This window comes from Mesoplodon mirus, assembly GCF_964341445.2.
Source record: "Mesoplodon mirus genome assembly, chromosome: 4".
NCBI lineage: Eukaryota > Metazoa > Chordata > Mammalia > Artiodactyla > Ziphiidae > Mesoplodon > Mesoplodon mirus.
This window is the reverse complement of record NC_138979.1, coordinates 103,199,207-103,220,384: the sequence shown is the minus strand read 5'-3', so window position 1 is coordinate 103,220,384 and position 21,178 is coordinate 103,199,207. Positions and strand designations below refer to the sequence as shown.

The following is a 21,178-nucleotide window of genomic DNA, read 5'->3' as shown; positions in this document are numbered from 1 at the left end:
AAAAGGATCTTGCTGTGATTTATGTCATAGAGTCCTCTGCCTATGTTTTCCTCTAAGAGTTTTGTAGTGTCTGGCCTTACATTTAGGTCTTTAATCCATTTTGAGTTTATTTTTGTGTATGGTGTTAGGGAGTGTTTTAATTTCATTCTTTTACATGTAGCTGTCCAGTTTTCCCAGCACCACTTATTGAAGAGGCTGTCTTTTCTGCACTGTATATTCTTGCCTCCTTTTTCAAAGATAAGGTGACCATATGTGCATGGGTTTATCTCTGGGCTTTCTATTCTGTTGCATCGATCTATATTTCTGTTTTTGTGCCAGTACCATACTCTATTGATTACTGTATCTTTGTAGTAGAGTCTGAAGTCAGGGAGCCTGATTCCTCCAGCTCTGTTTTTCTTTCTCAAGATTGCTTTGGCTATTCAGGGTCTTTTGTGTTTCCATACAAATTGTAAAATTTTTTGTTCTAGTTCTGTGAAAATGCCATTGGTAATTTGATAGGGATTGCATTGAATCTGTAGATTGCTTTGGGTAGTATAGTCATTTTCACAATGTTGATTCTTCCAATCCAAGAACATGGTATATCTTCCTATCTGTTTGTATCGTCTTTGATTTATTTCATCAGTATCTTATAGTTTTCTGCATACAGGTCTTTTATCTCCTTAGGCAGGTTTATTCCTAGGTATTTTTTTTCTTTTTGTTGCAGTTGTAAATGGGACTGTTTCCTTAATTTCTCTTTCTGACTTTTTGTTGTAAATGTATAGGAATGCAAGAGATTTCTGTGCATTAATTTGTATCCTGCTACTTTACCAAATTCATTGATTAGCTCTAGTAGTTTTCTGGTGGCATCTTTAGGATTTTCTATGTATAGTATCATGTCATCTGCAAACAGTGACAGTTTTACTTCTTCTTTTCCAATTTGGATTCCTTTTATTTCTTTTTCTTCCCTGATTGCCATGGCTAAAACTTCCAAAACTATGTTGAATAGTAGTGGTGAGAGTGGACACCCTTGTCCTGTTCCTGATCTTAGAGGAAATGCTTTCAGTTTTTCACCATTGAGAATGATGTTGGCTGTGCGTTTGTCATATATGCCCACTTTCTGGGGAGTTTTTATCATAAATGGGTGTTGAATTTTGTCAAAAGCTTTTTCTGCATCTATCGAGATTATCATATGGTTTTTATCCTTCAATTTGTTAATATGGTGTATCACATTGATTGATTTGCATATATTGAAGAATCCTTGCATTCCTGGGATAAACCCCAGTTGATCATGGCATATGATCCTCTCAATGTGCTGTTGGATTCTGTTTGCTAGTATTTTGTGGAGGATTTTTGCATCTATGTTCATCAGAGGTTTTGGCCTGTAATTTTATTTTTTTTGTGACATCTTTGTTTGGTTTTGGTATCAGGATGATGGTGGCCTTGTAGAATGAGTTTGGGAGTTTTCCTCCCTCTGCTATATTTTGGAAGAGTATGAGAAGGATAGGTGTTAGCTCTTCTCTAAATGTTTGATAGAATTCACCTGTGAAGCCATCTGGCCCTGGGCTTTTGTTTCTTGGAAGATTTTTAATCACAGCTTCAATTTCAGTACTTGTGATTGGTCTGTTCATATTTTCTATTTCTTCCTGGTTCAGTCTTGGGAGGTTGTACTTTTCTAAGAATTTGTCCATTTTTTCCAGGTTGTCCATTTTATTGGTATATACTTGCTTATAGTATTCTCTCATGATCCTTTGTATTTCTGCAGTGTCAGTTGTTACTTTTCCTTTTTCATTTCTAATTCTGTTGATTTGAGTCTCCCTTTTTTTCCTGATGATAGACCTAGGGATTTTAAGTGCTGTCTCTGAGCTTATATAACTCCTGGGGATCCAAAGCATCCTAAAAGTCTACGTGTCAGAGTGGGCTGTTGGAAGTCAGATGATAAGTAAACAAAAGCTTCACCTTTCCATCTCACTTTGGACTGAGTGAATCAATAACCCAATCTGTGTTATTTACTCAGTTGCTGAGTGTAGGGTTGGAACGAGAAGGAAAAGCAAAATGTTTAAATTGTATGCACCAACTTGTTACTAGACTGTCCAGACCAAAGTAATAATGATGATGAGAGCTAACATTTACTGAGTGCTTATTATGTGCCAGGCTCTGTGCCAAGTGCTTTACATGTGTGATCTCATTTAATCCTCTTAAAAAGCTCTATTTGTTCTTGCTTTTATCATTTCCACTTTACAGATGAGGAAACCAAGAACTAGAAAGATTAACTTGTCCACAGTTATACACCTAGTGCATGGGAGAGCTATGTTTAGTCCAAGCTTTCTGACACCAAAGCCCATGCTCTCAATTACAGCTCTCTACTGCCTTATCTGTGCTATGTCACATGAATATTGATTGAATTGAGAATTGCATTGAGCCATGTAAACCTATAGCAATTTATTTTTCTCTTCCTGCCTTGTTTTCCAGGCTGATTTCATGCTCAGGGGATACAGGCAGTCTCGTACTGGCAAATGGAAAAGGAGATCTGAAGTGTCACATCACAGCAAACCCATTCAAGATAGACTTGGTATCTGAAGAAGAGGTTGTGATGAGCATAAACTCCCTGGGCCAATTGTACTTTGAGCAGCTGCAGATTCCTCCCAAGCAAAGGTATTTTTGCACATTACTTAACACATAAAGAACTTAAGAAAACCTGATTGTGAATACCAGTTGCCTAAATAGATAATACATCACCATAGAAAACTGGTTTGCCTTATTTGCTGGGATATTGTTCTGAGAAATTTCATCTTTTCACCTGTGCAGGTGAATGCAGGCTTGATGACAAAAATTATTCTCAGACATTTGTGAAGATGACACTCTTAACACATCCTGTATGTTTGACTGAGGACATTCTCTACCCTACACATCCTTCTAAAAAAGCATCCTGTTAACTTTTTTTAAAAAATAAATGTATTTATTTATTTTTGGCTGTATTGGGTGTTCGTTGCAGTGCGCGGGCTTTCTCTAGCTGTGGCGAACAGGGGCTACTCTTCATTGCGGTGCACGGGCCTCTCATTGTGGTGGCTTCTCTTGTCGCGGAGCACAGGCTCTAGGCGAATGGGCTTCAGTAGTTGCAGCACGCAGGCTCAGCAGTTGTGGCTCGCAGGCTCAGCAGTTGTGGCGCACAGGCCTAGTTGCTCCACGGCATGTGGGATCTTCCCGGACCAGGGCTTGAACCCATGTCCCCTACATTGGCAGGCAGATTCTTAACCACTGTGCCACCAGGGAAGCCCACACCCTGTTAACTTGATAGATGCTAATGTGAACTAACATGTCTTCAGAATTTCATTTTACCTCCTTAGAATAACATGAGTTACCTTAGACTTGAATAGTTGTCCAGGAATTTTCTGGAACCAACCATTTGATCAAAGCTGTTTGTGTGTGGGTCGCATGAATTGGAAGATAGTAGTAGGAGATTCTTCTTCCATTTTTACCAATATTGTCTTTAAATCCTCCAGTCTTTCTATTTTTACCCAAATAATGAACATCATATATGAGCTGCAGAAAGCATTCAACATAGTGATTTTTTCCTGAGTTTCAACTTATTTCTATTTTAAAATTTTAATATTAAAAAATCTTATTTTGGGACTTCCCTGGTGGTGTAGTGGTTAAGAATCCACCTGCCAATGCAGGGGATGGGGATTCGAGCCCTGGTTCAGGAAGATCCCACATGCCGTGGAGCAACTAAGCCCATGTGCCACAGCTGCTGAGCCTGCACTCTAGAGCCTGCAAGCCACAACTACTGAGCCTGCACACTACAACTACTGAAGCCCACGCACCTAGAGCCCATGCTCTGCAACAAGAGAAGCCACCGCAGTGAGAAGCCCACACACCGCAACGAAGAGTAGCCCCTGCTCGCCACAACTAGAGAAAGCCCGCGCAGCACCCCAAAAATAAATAAATAAATAAAATATAAACGACTTATTTTATCACAGAAATGTGTTCATTGAAGGAAAAACAGAAATATTGAAAAGAAGAAAAATTAAAATACCCATAATCCTGCCACCTACTCTGTTAGTGCCTTTTGAATATAATTCAATTACTTTTTTTGACTGAAAATACTAATAGCATAACAAATCCCTGTGTATTTGTTATTTATATTTAATTCATTATTTATTTATATTTAAAGCATTAATATTTAAAACATTTTTTCCTTTTACTAAATTCCCATTATTTTTGTTTTATTTTGTTTTAGAGGTGATATCTAAGTTGGGCTTTTTAATTTTTATTTATTTTTTTAATAAGCACATTGTACAAAGGTGTACATACACAGGGAGATCAGCTCGGTGCTTTTGACGACCTAGAGGGATGGGATAGGGAGGGTGGGAGGGAGGTTCAAGAGTGAGGGGATATGGGGATATATCTATACATATAGCTGATTCACTTTGTTGTACAGCAGAAACTAACACAACATTGTAAAGCATTTATACTCTAATAAAGATGTGGGGAAGAAAGGTGTATATAGTGAAAAGTCTCCCTCACCATTTGTGCTTGAGCTACCTCATTCCATCCTGAAAGTAATCAGTGTTTCCAGTTTTCTGTGTGTCCTTCCAGAGATAATTTATGCCTATACAATAAGATTAATGTATTCTTTGTTTTTTCCTTTCCTGACACAAATGATATCATCTTTACACATTATTCTGTACCTTGCTTTTTTCCCCTTTACCAATGTGGTAGTTCTAATTTCTTTAAAACAGCTACATAGTTTCTATTATATGGTTACACTGGGATTCATTTAGTTAATCCCTGCTAGTAGACTTTAAAGTTGTTTCTGATATTGTTTTACAATACTTACTTCATGAATAACCTTGTATATGTGTCATTTTGCATACATGCAAGTATATCCATAGACCAGAGTCATAGAAGTATAATTTCTGATCAAATGGTTTGTACATCTGTACTTTTGATAGATGTTTCCAAATTGCCTCCCATAGAGGTTGTGTACTAGTTTATATTTCCATTATTTGTATTTATCTTTGTGTTAGGAAAATTAGATTATCCACTTGGAAAAAAATGTAAGTTAGGTCCTAACCTCAGAACATTAGCAAAAATGAATTCCAGATAAATAAAAATAAAGCACACAAAAAAATAAAAATAGGAAAAAATGTAGAATTTAAAAAATCTTATTAGTGTAAGAAAAACTGAAGAGCCATAAGGAAAAAGGTTGATTGATTCGATTACTTAGAAATTTTAAACTTTAAACTTTATTATAACGGCAAAAACAAAATACAAACAAACAAAAAAACTTGAACAAAATGAAAAGGCAAGGACTTGTAATTTCCAGTCTGGCATGTGAGGAGCTCAGAAGTTGCCACAAACAAGAATGAAACGTCAATCAAAAAAAAAAAAAAAGAAAATTACTCAAAATACAATATAGACCTAAATGTAAAACCTAAAACTATAAAACTTCTAGACAATAATGAAGAAAATCTTGAAACCTTGGATCAGGCAAAGATATCTTAGATATTACACCAAAAGCATGATCCACAAAAGAAAAAATGGGTTAAATGGACATAACCAAAAGTAAAAATGCCTGCCCATTCAAAGACTATATGAAGAAATAGGTTATTATCCTTCCTTTAATTTGCATTGACTATTAATTATTTTATTTTGCTTTATTTTATTTTATTTTACTGTAGTAAGAGCACTTAACATGAGATCTACCCTCTTCACAAAATTTTAAGTGTTCCATACAGTATTGTGAACTGTAGGCACAGTGCTGTACAGTAGGTCTCTAGAACTTATTCATCTTGCTTAACTGAAACTTTATGCCCATTGATTAGTAACTCCCCATTTCCCCCTCCCCTTAGCCCCTGGCAGCCACCATTCCTCTTTGAGTCTATGAATTTGACTATTTTAGATACCTAATATAGGTGGGATCATGTAGTATTTGTCTTTCTTTGACTGGCTTATTTCATTTAGAAGAATGTCCTCAAGGTTCATCCAGGCCTTAGACTTTGTTCATTTGAGTATGAGTTGCTTCAAACTGGAGGAAATGATCTGGAAATGTGTTAAAATTTAAAATAGTCATACTTTTGAACTAGCAGTACTACTTTTGGGACTTTTGTAATCAAACACACATGTATCTAAGATAAATGTATGAAGGCGTTTATTGTGGCATTGTCACAGTAAAAAACTAGAAAAACCTGAATAATTAACCATAATTATAATAAAATATTATTCAACAATAAAAAAGGGATATTAATCCCTCTGTATAATGATTCAAATAAGCTTTAGTATATTAAAAAAAAGGAAGACTATATGGGGCTTCCCTGGTGGCGCAGTGGTTGGGAGTACGCCTGCCGATGCAGGGGACACAGGTTCGTGCCCCGGTTCGGGAGAATCCCACATGCCACGGAGCGGCTAGGCCCGTGAGCCATGGCCGCCGAGCCTGCGTATCCGGAGCCTGTGCTCCGCAACGGGAGAGACCAGAACAGTGAGAGGCCCACGAACCCAAAAAAAAAAAAAAAAAAAAAAGACTATATGAAGAGAATGAAAAGATAATTCATAGACTAAGAGAAAATATTTGCAAAGTATATATCTAATAAAGAAGTTGTATGTATTGATATAATATAGAAAGAATTCTCAAAATTCAAGAAAATAATCTAATAAACAAAAGATTTGAACAGATATTTCACCAAAGAAGATATACAAGTGACAAATAAGCACTTGAAAAATATGTTCAATGCCATTAGTCATTAGGGTATTGCAAATTAAAACAGTGACGTACTACCACACACCTATTAGAATGGCTAAAGTTTAACAGGCCGACCATATTGTTAATGTAAATTGACCAAATAAAATTATATCCTTCTTAGCAGGAGCTGATAAACTGACACTGGGCTTGGAAATGTAAAAAAAATTTTCTATAGACAGGGTGAACTGAAACCAGGGAAGAGTGAGTTCACTAGATGGGGGGAACATGGCTATTTGGAGTGAAAGGTCAGTCCACAGCATCATAATAACACTAATGTGTATATTCACAACAAAGTAATGTCACTACATTTAATAGACAGCACCAAAAAGTAGACATAGTGGGGACAAAAGTTCCCTGATATAAATGGCTGCCTAGACTTATTGTCCTTGTGGATCCTTGGGAGGCATTCTTTGAGACCAAATTGAGACTGGTCCCTGGGCAGAGTGTTGCTCTCTGCCTGTTGAACATTCATGCTGCAAGAAGAGGAAATGAGCCTTATTCTAAGTACAGATGTACCTTGTACTTGTATAATGTCCTAAAGGAGAATCATAGTTTACATACAATCTTGCGATCTTCTGCTATGCAAAGGGTTTATTTTGCCTTTTTCAATGTATCTGCTTGACTTAGGCACTTTGATCAAGGAAAAGAAAAATAAAACACCTCTGAACTCTGATCTTTCACTGCTTTTGTACATTCTGATTGTGAAGTTGAGGGTAAGGATGTTCAAAAACCCATGGGGAATTTTTATGCCTTCAGAATATTGTGCCTGTTCTAATATGATGAGCTTTTAAAACACTTCGTTAAAACATGAATCAATATGTGTAATTGTATAGATACTCAGCTAATTTTGAATGCTGCTGATGGCATAACTATATATAAATATAAATATAAATTTTTATATCCAAAAATATATTCTTGTGTGCTGCTTTTCCTACCTGGCATTGTTATTTCATATAATGAAGATTGTTTTCTTTTTTACTAACTCATTTCAAAGAGAAAGAATTTTACTTATAAGCAAGCTGTTTTTCCCCCAAACATTCCAAAACAATTCTTTTTCTTCTTTGTTTTTTTCATCCAATAAATTATAGCATTATGATCTTTAAAAAAGAAAATAGCAGAGCAGTTTTTCAGTTATCTGAAATGCTGTCTCCTGGGCTGCAGTCCTCATTTTGCCCCCAATAAAACTTAACTCCCGACTCTCAAAAAAAAAAAAAGAAAATAGGAGTAGTTATATTAATTTCAGAAAGAGCTAACTTCAAAACAGGGAAAGTTATCAGGGATAAAGAAGGCCATTATATAATGATAAAGGGGTCATTCTCTGAGAAAATGTAACAGTCAGCAAACCTTAACGTGTATGTGCCTGATAACAAAGCATCAAAATACTTGAGGCAAGAATGATAGAACTGCAAGTAGAAGTAGATGAATCCACTATTATAATTAGAGACCTTAACACCCTTCTATCAGGAATGGACAGATTCAGCAGGGCAAAGATCAATAAGGACATATTCTAATTCAAAAGCACCATCAATCAGCTGGCTATAATTGACATCTATAGTCTCCCTCACCCAACAACAGAATACACATTCTTCTCAAGCTCACATGGAACATTCACCAAGACCACATTTTGTGTCATAAAACATACCTTAACAAATTTAAACAAATGGATATCATACAATGCCAGCTCTCAGACCACAATGCAATTAAACTAGAAATCAACAACAGAAAGCTGGAAAATTCCAAAATACTTGAAGATTAAACAACATGCTTCTTAATAACACAAAGAAGAAATCTAAAAAGAAAGAAAGGAAGGAAAAGATTTCAAACTAAATGAAAATTAAAATACAACTTATCAAAATTTGTGGGATGCAGCAAAAGCAGTGCTTAGAGGGAAATTTGTAGCATTGAATGCAAATATTAAGGGGTCAGATGCATTTGAAGAGAGGCACATAGGAACTCCAAAAGAACAAGTCATTTCTGTTGCTTATGCTCACTGGTAGGTTCATAATTGTTCACTTTAGTATTATTCTTTAAACTCTGTGCGTACATTATATACTCTTCTATATGCATGCTGCATTTTACACTAAAGAAAAAATTAACATATAATGAGTATGAATAGACAATTCACAGAACTAGAAATACCATTTAATGTATAAAAAGGTAGTCTGCATCATTAATGGTACAAGTTCAAATTGAAATGCATTATCTTTTCTAAAACTTTAGATTGGCAAAGAGTTAAAAAAATCCATGAAGTCTAGTATTGTTAAGAATGGAAGAAATATGCACTCAAATACAACTATAGGTGTTAGAATAAGTTGTCATCATCCTGCAAGACAGTGCATCATGTTGCTCCATTCTAGGGTAATATTGCGCGAGAGGAACTGTGTTCTACCTTGCTTATGTTTTGTTTAAATACTAGGAACATGTATTACATTTAAAATAAAAAAAACTGATTAATGTATTTTTAAAAGAGTTAACAAGAAAATTCAAATCTATCTACATTTTATAAGAAATCAAGCTGTTGGATTAATGTTCATCATAAATGTTTAATTTCATAAATTTATTTTTATAATGATGTTATTTTTAATAAGTTAAAGGATATAATTTATGGGGTCTCAATATTTGGAAATGGAAATCTTTATCATTGAACAAATTGTCAGTCTTGCCATGAGTGAAACAACTTTATATTACAGCAGAGCTTCCAAGGAAAATGAGGAGGATACATCAGATGACACCACTCAGGTAATCTACATAGAGTAATTTATCTTTTTAAAATGTTTTTCACTATCATCATCATTATGTGGAATATAATGGGTCTGTTCTTCCCTTATACAGGTGGGTAGTTGATAAATGCTTTACTACATATAAATGGGAGCTCCTGTAGGCCAGGCACTGTTCAAGGAATTGGTACTGTATCATCAAACTAATCAGATTCCCTCATTATCATGGAGCTTACATTCTTCTAAGTCACATTAACTTTTTTGGACTTTAAGAGCAAAGGAGAACTATGGAAATGTCTTAAGCAGCAGAGATACATGGTCTGATTTCTGTTTCAGAAAGATTATTTTGGCTAAATTTTGGAGAATGGACATTCCAGAAATCTTCTCTTCATCCAAAGCCCCACACATCTTTAAAGGAACCCTGACAGTAGCTATGGCCACCAAGAATGGTGAAAAATATTTCCAGTGCAATAAGACAAATGCTTCTTCCTCTTGAGAACTGGCCCATACTGATGAATATGAGAGAGAATAATTTTTCCATTTTCAAATAGGGAAGATAAAAACTAACACATTTGTGCCTTACACAGCTTTGTGACAATATATTAGATTAGCTTTGGGGAGACCTCTAATCAGATAGTGGTTTTGAGTCAAACACCCCCTTGCAGTAATCTGATGAAAGCTGTGAACCATCTCTGTAGAAAAAAACATTTTCTTTCCTACTGTTTCAGGGAGTTTGCAAACTTTAAAGCCTATCTAGACCTCAGGATAATAATCCCACATTAAGAATTCAGGTGTCGTTTTAAAAAAAACAGACTCACTTTACAGAAGCTTTAATTATGAAGAAACAACCTAGAAATAGGGAAAGGGCTCACTTTATTATTATTATTGTTATTATTATTTATTTATCTATCTATTTATTTATTTTGGCTGTCCTGGTTCTTAGTTGTGGCACTCAGGATCTTCGTTGCAGCATATGGGATCTTTTAGTTGTGGCATGCGGACTCTTAATTGTGGCATGCATGCGGGATCTAGTTCCCTGATGAGGGTTGGAACCCAGGCCCTCTGCATTGAGAGTGTGGAGTCTCACCCACTGGACCACCAGGGAAGTCCCTCACTTTTTAAAAAGAAATGTGCTTTTCACATACACACACAATTCTTTTAAAACTTTTTCATTTTACCGGAGAAAAGGTGACTTTTGTAAAGCTTGAAAGTTCATGGCTCTAGGTCAAAAGATAGTGAACCTGAGCAGTGGCCATCCCAGTTGACTTCTCCATCCAGCACAGGAACACAGCCAGTAGTTTGGCTAATTGAAGCAGGGGGGAAAGTGCCCATCTCAGCCAAAATCTTTGCTTAGCGTCTCTCAAAAGAGACCCAAGTTATTTGATTCTAAATGTTTTGCCTTACATATGTAAAAGACTGCATTTTACAAAGTGCTTTCACATCATTTTGGCTCTTTTAAAGATATTCACATCAAACAGTGTGGCAGTTCCTAAACAATTAAATTACAATATGAGGGGCTCACCTGGTGGTGCAGTGGTTAAGAATCCACCTGCCAATGCAGGGGACACGGGTTCAAGCCCTGGTCCAGGAAGGTCCCACATGCCGTGGAGCAACTAAGCCCGTGCGCCACAACTACTGAACCTGCGCTCTAGAGCTCGTGTGCCATGACTACTGAGCCCGCAAGCCACAACTACTGAGCTCACCTGGTGCAACTGCTGAAGCCCGTGTGTGCCTAGAGCCCGTGCTCTGCAACAAGAGAAGCCACTGCAATGAGAAGCCCGTGCACCGCAACGAAGAGTAGCCCCTGCTCACCGCAACCAGAGAAAACCCATGCCCAGCAACAAAGACCCAACGCAGCCAAAAATAAAAATAAATAATTAATTAATTAAAAATTAAAGAAAAAAAAGAATTACAATATGATCCAGTAATTCCATTTATGGATATATATCCAAAACTGAAAGTGGGACTCAAACAAATATTTGCAGCCTATGTTCATAGCAGAATAATATTCACAGTAGCCAAAAGGTAGAAGCAATCCGGTAATCCAAGAGTCATTGACAGATGAATGCACACACCAAGTGGAGTATATACATGCAATGGAATATTATTCAGCCTTAAAAAGGAAGGAAATTCTGATACATGCTACAAAATGGATGAATCTTGAAGACATTATACTAAGTGAAGTAAGCCAGTCTCAAAAGGACAAATACTGTATGATTCTACTTATATGAGATATCTAGAGTTGTCAAATTCATAAAGACAGGAAATAGACAAGTAGTTGTCAAGAGCTGGGGGGAGGGAAGAATGGGGAATTATTGTTTAATGGGTGCAGATGTTCAGTTTGGAAGGATGTAAAAATTCTGGAAATGGATGGTGATGATGGTTGTACAACATGTGAATGTACTTAATGCCACTTAAAAATGGTTAAAATGGTAAATTTTAAGTTATGTATATTTTACCACAATTAAAAATATATTCATGTCTGCTATAGATCATAAGGATGATTAATGGCATTTATATAGAACATAGATCTAATTTGTTTAATATACTGATATCACAAATTGGCCTTTTAAAAGATGAAATCACTTCCTCAGTCTAATATTTTAATCAAATAAATGTGCTATTGTGGTAACAACATTTGTTGCAATATACAACCTCAGTTTGCTCCCTTTTTTTGGTGCCAACAGGAAAATCAAGAGGAACTGGGCCTGTGGGAGGAGAAATTCAGAAATTTTGTGGATGTCAAAGATAATGGTACAATTAAAACTGGTGTAGTGTTAAAACAGACCTTTCCAAAATGGCCAAAATTCTCTATCTAAAAGTCCCTTGAGCTTTGGCACCTAAACACGTGACTTCTGTAACGTGAACAGAAATCTCATGTTTGGGTCCCCTATTCTTCAGTAATTCATTGCAATAGAGAAATAGTGAGTGTATGACTTGTGGGGAGTGTAGAACTATAGGCCTCATGGAGCTTCTGGTCTCATGGAGGTCCGCATACTGCTTGCACTTATCCAGTGAATCAGACAGCTGCAAATTCCACATTCTATTTTTATGAGAGTCAAGTGATGAGAAACCAAGTTCTAGAGCTCATTGGCTCCAACATTTCAATGCAGTGGTTCTCAGCCTTTTCCAGGCCTCCCCATCATTCATGTGAGCATCATGTGACCATCTATGACATTTCTCACTAGGCTTAGTGATGGGGGGGGAGGGTGTAGGTGGCTGGGAAGGAGTTTGTCCCTTTAGGAGACACGGTTCAAATACTTGGGGCTTATTTAGTTGGAAAAAATACTCACTTTTCTCCTTATTTCTCCCTACCCTGGGGAATAACAGACCTTCCCTAACTCCTTGAGAATCTCTGTTCTAGCATCTATTTCTATAGCCTCATATAATGATCAGGACTGACATATGCCCAAAAATTATAAGTAGAGGGGCCCTAAAGCTCCCCTTTCTGTAACATTATAATCCTTTTTACCTTACCTAAAGCACCCCCTTTCCATAAACTCCTTCAAATAAGGACCATTTGATGGCAAATACTTTTACCTGAGAGGGAATTTAAGTCAGTGTTCTCCTAGTTACTTTTGTTTTCCCCATATCTCTAAAATAATTGTTAAATAAAGGACTTTGTCTTTGGCTAAAGGAAATTTATATATCTACAATCACAGGGAAGTGGGTATTTTGAGGAGCCAGGAAAGGTCCTCCTGGTGCCCTTGACCTTACAGTTTCTGTATGCAGTAAGAATGAACAGTCAGGCAGAAGACACCCAGTCTTTCATCCAGTAAGTATTAAAAGTACTCGCTCTCCTCTGCTTCCTAAAGCAAACAAGTATGCAATACATTTCTGGAAATTTTAGATTAGGGAAAAAATCTAAAACTTTGTAATCCTATTTTACAGATAGAAAAGAGATTTACTATAAATGAGGACACAGAGAACTTTAGCACACAGCTAAGGAAACATAACTAATAAGTGCCCAGAACTTTGCCATGTGCATTTTTGTATCCCCACAACACCTAAATATAACATTGTACAGAGAGTCAGCATACATGATTTACTGATTGATCAGGGCAAGCTCAGGTCTCTTGATCCCTAGTCTAGTCATCTTGCTGCTCTTATAGTTGCTGAATCTCCTTAATTGATTGTCCCACTGAGAAGCAAAACTCAGTCACTATCCTGGTCCCTGCAGGTCCTGCCTCCATTGGTTTGGATTTCTCCTTGCATGGGTTTGAGCATGTCTATGGGATCCCGCAACATGCAGAATCACACCAACTTAAAAATACCAGGTAAAGTGAAAACAAGAATTCTTACAGGCTTTGGTTTCTGGACTGGAAAAGTTTGAAAGGAAAATATGTGAGATGTCTGAGCCAGTGCTAATATGTATCTGGCCTTTCCCCTCTTGATATTGCTTGTAGGTCTTTAAGAATTCCCCTTTAATGATCGCCCAGAGCAGTGGTTTTCAATTTTTATTTTTTGGCAAAAAGAAGACAATTATAAAAACTGTAATGCTGAACCTGAAAATATAGAGGAAGTAAAAATATGGAGCTGCTGTGGTTGAAGTAGCAGGGAGAGCTTCATAATATCACCTCCCTGGGTTTTGCTTTCACCTCCCAAGGCCTTTCTGTGGAACCCTGGGAAATACACTGTGAAGATCACTGACCTAGAAAAAGGCTTTTACCAAAAAAGGACAGTGAGCCAGAGAATGGAAGAGTGTGGCATCTCCTATCACCTTTGATTCCCTCAGGGAGATTATTTCAAACTAATACTATTGACAAACAAATGCCAGGGTTATCAGTCTAAGAGGAAGTGGAACCAAAGAGAAACAGAGTCTGGTCAAATTTGCCAGGTTCAGATGCTGTTTAGATAATAGGGAGACATAGTGACAAGTGAATCAGAAACTGTTGCTCTCACACCAACCTGAGTTCCACGTTCCCCACCTCAATTCAGTTCCTAATCTTTCCCTACTCAGCACTGTGGAAACGTTAAGATACTATCATTTTGCTTTCACGACAGAGAAATACAAAATTTGTCAATTTATTGTGTGCTTGCTATTATGCAGGATTCACAGTAAATGGTCCTCACCTCACAAGAGATATTTAGAAAAACTATCTAAGATATGAGATCATACACGCCAATAGTAGCATGAGGGGATGCCAAAGGAATCAAAGGAGGAGGATCATATTCACCCACATTGGGTCAGGAAATCTTTAGGGAAGTGTTAGGAGTTGAGCTTTGAAAGATGTATTGTACCCAAGGGGAGAATGCAGGGGAGAATGGAGCTATAATATTCATTAAGAATATATATGCAGTGGTAATTGGTAATCCTTCTTTGTGTGTTTCAGTGATGGAGATGCTTACCGTCTTTATAACCTAGATGTCTATGGATATAAAATACATGACAAAATGGGCATTTATGGTTCAGTGCCTTATCTCCTGGCCCACAAACTGGGCAGGACTCTAGGCATTTTTTGGCTAAATGCCTCAGAAACACTAGTGGAGATCAATACAGAACCTGCTGTAAAGGTGAGCAATGGATCATGGCTGCATGTCATACAGAAGAAACAAAACCACTGAAGTGTAATTGTAGCTCTGGGCTTTTAATGGCAGTCATCTGCCTCCAGAGTCTTCACAGTATAATCAGTGAAGGTTATTGGTATGTACTAAAGGATCAGACTATTACACACATATGGATGGGTGTTGTGGGTTAGAGGGAAATTTTTCAGACCTTCATTCCATTCCTTTTCCAGTATGCATTGACCCAGATGGGCCCAGTTGCTGCTAAACAAAAGGGCAGATCTCATACTGATGTGCACTGGATGTCAGAGAGTGGAATCATTGATGTTTTTTTGCTGACAGGACCTACACCTTCTGATGTCTTCAAGCAGTACTCATACCTTACAGGTACTTGCATGTGGAAGTGCCAGTTTCTTGTTCCATTATATTTCCTCTATCCCATGTAGAATCACTGTAAATTAATATTTGTTGTACACCACATAGCATCTATAAACAATTTACCCAAGCTTTTAAAGAAGCAAGCATTTCTCCCCCGACTCTCATCCCATTCAGCTTGGTTAAACATTCCACTGGGGCTGGAACTCTCCATTCTCTAATCCCTAATACTCACCATCTGCCTTCCTTAGAGCCTTTTAACCCCTGGGCTTTCTCTGCCTTTATCTCAGATGACCAGTATCCCAACCTGAACTTTTCTATGTTCTCTTCTCCATTAAAATATAGTGGCTTAGGGCTTCCCTGGTGGCGCAGTGGTTGAGAGTCCGCCTGCCGATGCAGGGGACATGGGTTCGTGCCCCGGTCTGGGAAGATCCCACATGCCGCGGAGCGGCTGGGCCCATGAGCTATGGCCGCTGAGCCTGTGCGTCCGGACCCTGTGCTCCGCAACGGGAGAGGCCACAACAGTGAGAGGCCCGTGTACCGCAAAAAAAAAAAAAAAAAAAAAAAAAAAAAAAATATATATATATATATATATAGTGGCTTTACCACTATAAAGCATTTTATCTTTAAAAGATATGAGATCATCTCAATTGATTGAAGAAAAAGCATTTGACAAAATCCAACACTATTTCATGATAAAAACATTCAGAAGACTAGGAATGAAAGGAAACTTCATCCACATGATAAAAGGGATTTATGAAAAATTCACAGCTAACATCATACTCAATGGTGAAAGACTGCAAGGTTTCCCCTAAGATCAGAAACGATGAGGCTTCCTGCTTTCACCACTGCTATTGAACATTGTAGTTAAAGTTCCAGCCAGAGAAATTAGTCAAGAAAAAGAAAGAAAAGGCATCCAAATTGGAAAGGGAGATGTAAAATTATCTCTATTCATAGATGATGTGATACTATATGATAGAAAATCCCAAAGAATACACACACACACACACACAATTAACCAAAGTTGCAGGGTACATGGTCAACACTCAAAATTAACTGTGTTTCTATACACCAGCAATGAACAATCTAAATAAGAAATTGAGAAAACAACTCCATTTACAATAACATCCAAAAGAATAAAATACCCAGGAATAAATTTAACCAAGGAGGTGAAAGACTTGTATGCTGAAAACTACAAAAAATTCCTGAATTAAAGAAGGCCTAGATAAATGGGAAGAAATCGCATGTTCATGTATTGAAAGATTTAATATTGTTAAGCAAGCAATACTACTGGACGCAATCTACAGATTTACTACACTCCCTGCCAAAATTCCAATGGCCATTTTTTAAGAAATGGAAAAGCTTATCTTTAAAATCATACTGAATTTCAAAGGGCCCTGAATAGCCCAAAAGTCCTGAACAAAAAATGTTGAGGACTCGTACTTCCCAATTTCAAAACTTACTACAAAGTTAAAGTAATCCAAACAGTGTGGTCCTGGCATAAGGATAGACATATAAGCCAATGGAATAGAATTGAGAGTCTAGAAATAAACCCATACATCTCTGGCCAATTGATTTTCAATAAATGTTCAAGACCATTCAATGGAGACAGAACTGTCTCTTAACCACATGGCACTGGGACAACTGGATATCCACGTGCAAAAGAATGAAGTTGGACCCCTATCTCACACCATATACAAAAAAATTAACTCAAAATTGATCAATGACATATATATAAGAGCTAAAGTCATAAAACTCTTAGAAGAAAACGGGGATAAATCTTCATGACCTTGGATTGGCAACAGATTCTTAGCTATGACACCAAAATCATGAGCAACAGAAAAAAAAATTAGACAAGTTGGACTTCTTTAAAACTAAAAACTAGGCTTCCCTGGTGGCGCAGTGGTTGAGAGTCCGCCTGCCGATGCAGGGGACGCAGGTTCGTGCCCCAGTCCAGGAAGATCCCACATGCCACGGAGTGGCTGGGCCCTTGAGCCATGGCCGCTGAGCCTGCACATCTGGAGCCTGTGCTCCGCAATGGGAGAGGCCACAACAGTGAGAGGCCCGCGTACCGCAAAAAAAAAAAACCAAAAAAAAAAACTAAAAACTTTTGTGCATCAAAGGACATTATCATAAAAGTGAAAAGGCGGGCTTCCCTGGTGGTGCAGTGGTTGAGAGTCCGCCTGCCAATGCAGGGGACACAGGTTCGTGCCCTGGTCCAGGAAGATCCCACATGCCACGGAGCGGCTAGGCCCCTGAGCCATGGCCGCTGAGCCTGTGCGTCCGGAGCCTGTGCTCCGCAATGGGAGAGGCCACAACAGTGAGAGGCCTGCGTACCGCAAAAAGAAAAAAATTTAAAAAAAATAAAAAAAATTAAATAAATAAATAAATAAATAAAGTGAAAAGGCAACCTGTAGAATGGGAGAAAGTATTTGCAAATCATACATAAGATAAGGGTCTAGTATCCAGAATACATAAAGAACTCATAACTTGACAATAAAAAGGAACAATCTAATTCTAAGATGAGAAAAGGGCTTAAATAGACATTTCTCAAAGAAGATGTACAAATGGATTAACAAGCACATGAAAAGATGCTCAACAGCACTAGGTATAGGAAAATGTAAATTAAAACCACAATGAGATACTGCTTCCTACCCACTAGGATGACTAAATCAAAAAAAGAGGGGAAATAATAAGTGTTGGTGAGGATGTAGAGAAGTTGGAAACTCATACATTACTGGTGGGAACGTGAAATGGTTCGGCTGGTATGGAAACAGTTTGGCAGTTCCTCAAAACGCTAAACATAGAACTACCATATGACCCAGCATGATGACTGATTTTGTGTGTCAACTTGCCTAAGTCATGGTGCCCAGATATTTGGTTAAACGTTAGTCTAGATGTCACTGTGAAGTTATTTTTTTAGATGAGATTAACAGTTAAATCAGTAGACTGTGAGTAAAGCAGATTAGTCTCTGTAACATGAGTGGGCTTCATACAATCAGCTGAACACCTTAGAGAAAAGGACTGAGGTGTGCTCTAAAGAAACAGGAATCTGTCTCCAGACTGTCTTCATACTCAAGCTACAGTTTCAACTCTTCCCTGGGTCTCCAGGCTGCTGGCCTGCCTGCAGAATTCAGAGTTGCCAGTCCTCACAATCACATGAATCAGTTCCTTAAAATCAATCATTTTCTCTCTCTGTATATGTACAAACACATAGACACATATACACACATCCTATTGATTCTGTTTCTCTGCAGAACCCTAACTAATATACCCAACAATTCCACTCCTAGATACATACTCAAAGGAACTGAACAAGGACTTGAACAGATACTTGTATGCCAATGATCGCTGCAGCATTATTCACCATAGCCAAAGGTAGAAACAGGCCAAGTGCTCATCAAAAATGAATGGATAAACAGAATGTGGTATATACAGAAAATGGAATACTATTCAGCCATAACAAAGAATGAAGTTCTGACACATGCTACAACATGGATGAACCTTGAAAGCATTATGCAAAATGAAATAAGCCAGACACAAAAGAACAAATATAACATGATTCCACTTGTATGAAGTACCTATAGTAGGTAAATTCATGGAGACAAAAAGTTAAGATTAGCAGTTAGCAGGGGCTGAAGGGTGGGATGAGTAACAGAAAGTTATTGCTTTGTGGTTATAGAATTCCTGTTCGGAGTGATATAAAAATTTTGTAAACAGCTAGTGGTGATGCCGGTACTACACTGTGAATGTAACTAATGCCACTGAATTGTACACTTAAAAACAGTTAAAATGGCAAATTTTATGTTACATATATTTTAACACAATTTTTTAAATTGGTAATATAATATGCTCCACTCCCCCCAAAAAACACACATTGAATTGTATGCCTTACATGGGTAAATTGTATGGTATATGAGTTACATATCAATAAAACTGTTAAAAATCAAAGTAATGTAGCATCATTTCTGCTGCATTCCATTGTTAAAATTTCCTGAGTCTAGCCCATTTTCAAGGGAAGAATTTGATTCCAATTTTGATGAGAGGAACAACAGAGAAGTTATGGATATGGGAAGACACCCATATAGGAATAAGTACCATCAAAGCCCCCCTACAGCCCCTTGCAACATTGTTATTAGAGAGAATAGTCTGGTTTACAGGAAAGTGCTTCAAAAACAATGGATCTGCCACCATGGTCAAAGAAATCTGATTTATAAATTTAGAGATTATCTGTTAACTTCTAATGAGGATTTAGTTCAATAATATCCTCTTACCTCTTCCTCCCAACATTGTTATATCATAATTTTTGGTTAATCAACATTCAGTGTTTACATTTTTCCAATGCTCAGGGGTGTCAGATGCTTTATCTATTCCACTTTTTCCCCTGGAGACTTACCCCCGGATCTCTATCTGGACTGTTTCTCTCTAGGCTCCCCGCACAGCTGTCACCCTAGGACTTACTGTTTCCTGTTTGCTGTTTTCTGGTGGTAGATCTCTCCCTTCTTGGGGCCCATGTTTTTCTTTTTTGTGGTTTATCAACTTGGTTTTTGTTCATTGTTCGAAGCATCTTCTGGTAGTTTCCTACGAAAGTGCATTAGAGGTCTACTTTTTGCATCTTTGCAGATATGAAAACATCTTTTCCTACCTTCACCCTTGTTTGATAATTTGGTAACTGGATTGAAAATTATTTATCTCAGAACTTGAAGGCATTTCTCTATAATCTATCTTCTTGTTCCAAAATCACTCTGAATTCTGTTCCTTTGTATATGATCTATCTTTTCTCTCTGAAATATCTTCTCTTTATCTCTGATAGTCTGAAATTTCTAATATTCTGAAACTCTGAAATTTTACAACCAAATGCCTTGATACAGACCTTTTAAAATAATTGCATATTAGATGTAGACTCTTTCATTCTTGAGAATTGTATCCTTCAGTTCTGGAAAAGTTATTATTTCTTTGAAAATATCTTCACCTCCTTTTTCTCTTTCTACTCTACAGATTTTATAATCTTCTCTTTTTTGTCCAATCCTGAGCAATTTTCTCAATTTTATCTTCCAGGCCTTTCCATTTACGCTCATATTTCTAATTTCTGCAGACTCTTTCTTATCCTCTGATTGTTCCTTGTTTCTAATATCTTATACCTGTTTTATGCTACCCTAGTCTTATTTTATGGGTGCAACTTTTTTTCATCTCCCAGAGATACTAATGATAACATTTTGATATTTACTTTGATTCCTTGTATTGCCCCTATTTTCTCAGAGATCCTTTTACTCTGTTTCTTTATGTGAGTCCCTCTGTCTAATTTTGGAGGCTTTACTCAAATGTTGGATGATCCTTGGCTATCCATGCATACTTAAAAATAAGGTTCTGCCTGGAAGCTCTGTGTACCTGGATGAGTTTTACACTCTCGTGTTGAGGTGGAGGGGGAATTCTCCTGTCCGCTAGTGTTCCAGGAGCAGGGATGCACCCTTCTCGTCGTCATCCCCCTCACAAGCACTCTGGTGAAAGCTTCCTGGGCTTTGCTCAATAGTTACCACACCACCCCTGCCTGCTGCCTTCCAAATTTTGTTGAAATTACTCCTCTCCCATTCTCTTTGTTCTTGTGGCTTTATTCTTTTTTTTCTTTCTTTCTTTTCTTTATTCTGATATTAGTGGGACTTTAAGAGGGGAAGGAGATAAATGCAAGTGGTTGACCAGATGTCCTCCATGTTATCAGTAAATGTTTTGATGATAATTTCCTGACAGTTCTTCCTGCCTTCAGTTTCTTTGCCTTCAAGTCTGCTCCCAACTAATTTTTCTAAAACATAGCTCTGCTGAGGCTACATCTTGCCAAACTTTTGATGACTTCCTATACAAGAAGATT

At 37.4% G+C, this 21,178-nt stretch overlaps 1 protein-coding gene across 3 annotated transcripts in view; it reads left to right on the top strand.

Moving 5' to 3' along the window:
* Window positions 1-21,178, top strand: part of GANC (glucosidase alpha, neutral C) — a 74,403-nt gene that overhangs the window by 22,409 nt on the left and 30,816 nt on the right. For 2 of the 3 annotated variants that reach the window (XM_082618901.1, XM_082618900.1), the window contains 6 exons: window positions 2,449-2,631; window positions 9,409-9,457; window positions 12,123-12,189; window positions 13,616-13,712; window positions 14,769-14,949; window positions 15,174-15,327. In XM_082618901.1, the coding sequence (XP_082475027.1) occupies window positions 2,449-2,631; window positions 9,409-9,457; window positions 12,123-12,189; window positions 13,616-13,712; window positions 14,769-14,949; window positions 15,174-15,327 (731 nt within the window). The remainder of the gene's footprint in view (window positions 1-2,448; window positions 2,632-9,408; window positions 9,458-12,122; window positions 12,190-13,615; window positions 13,713-14,768; window positions 14,950-15,173; window positions 15,328-21,178) is intronic. The other variant, XM_082618902.1, reaches the window with a different exon arrangement.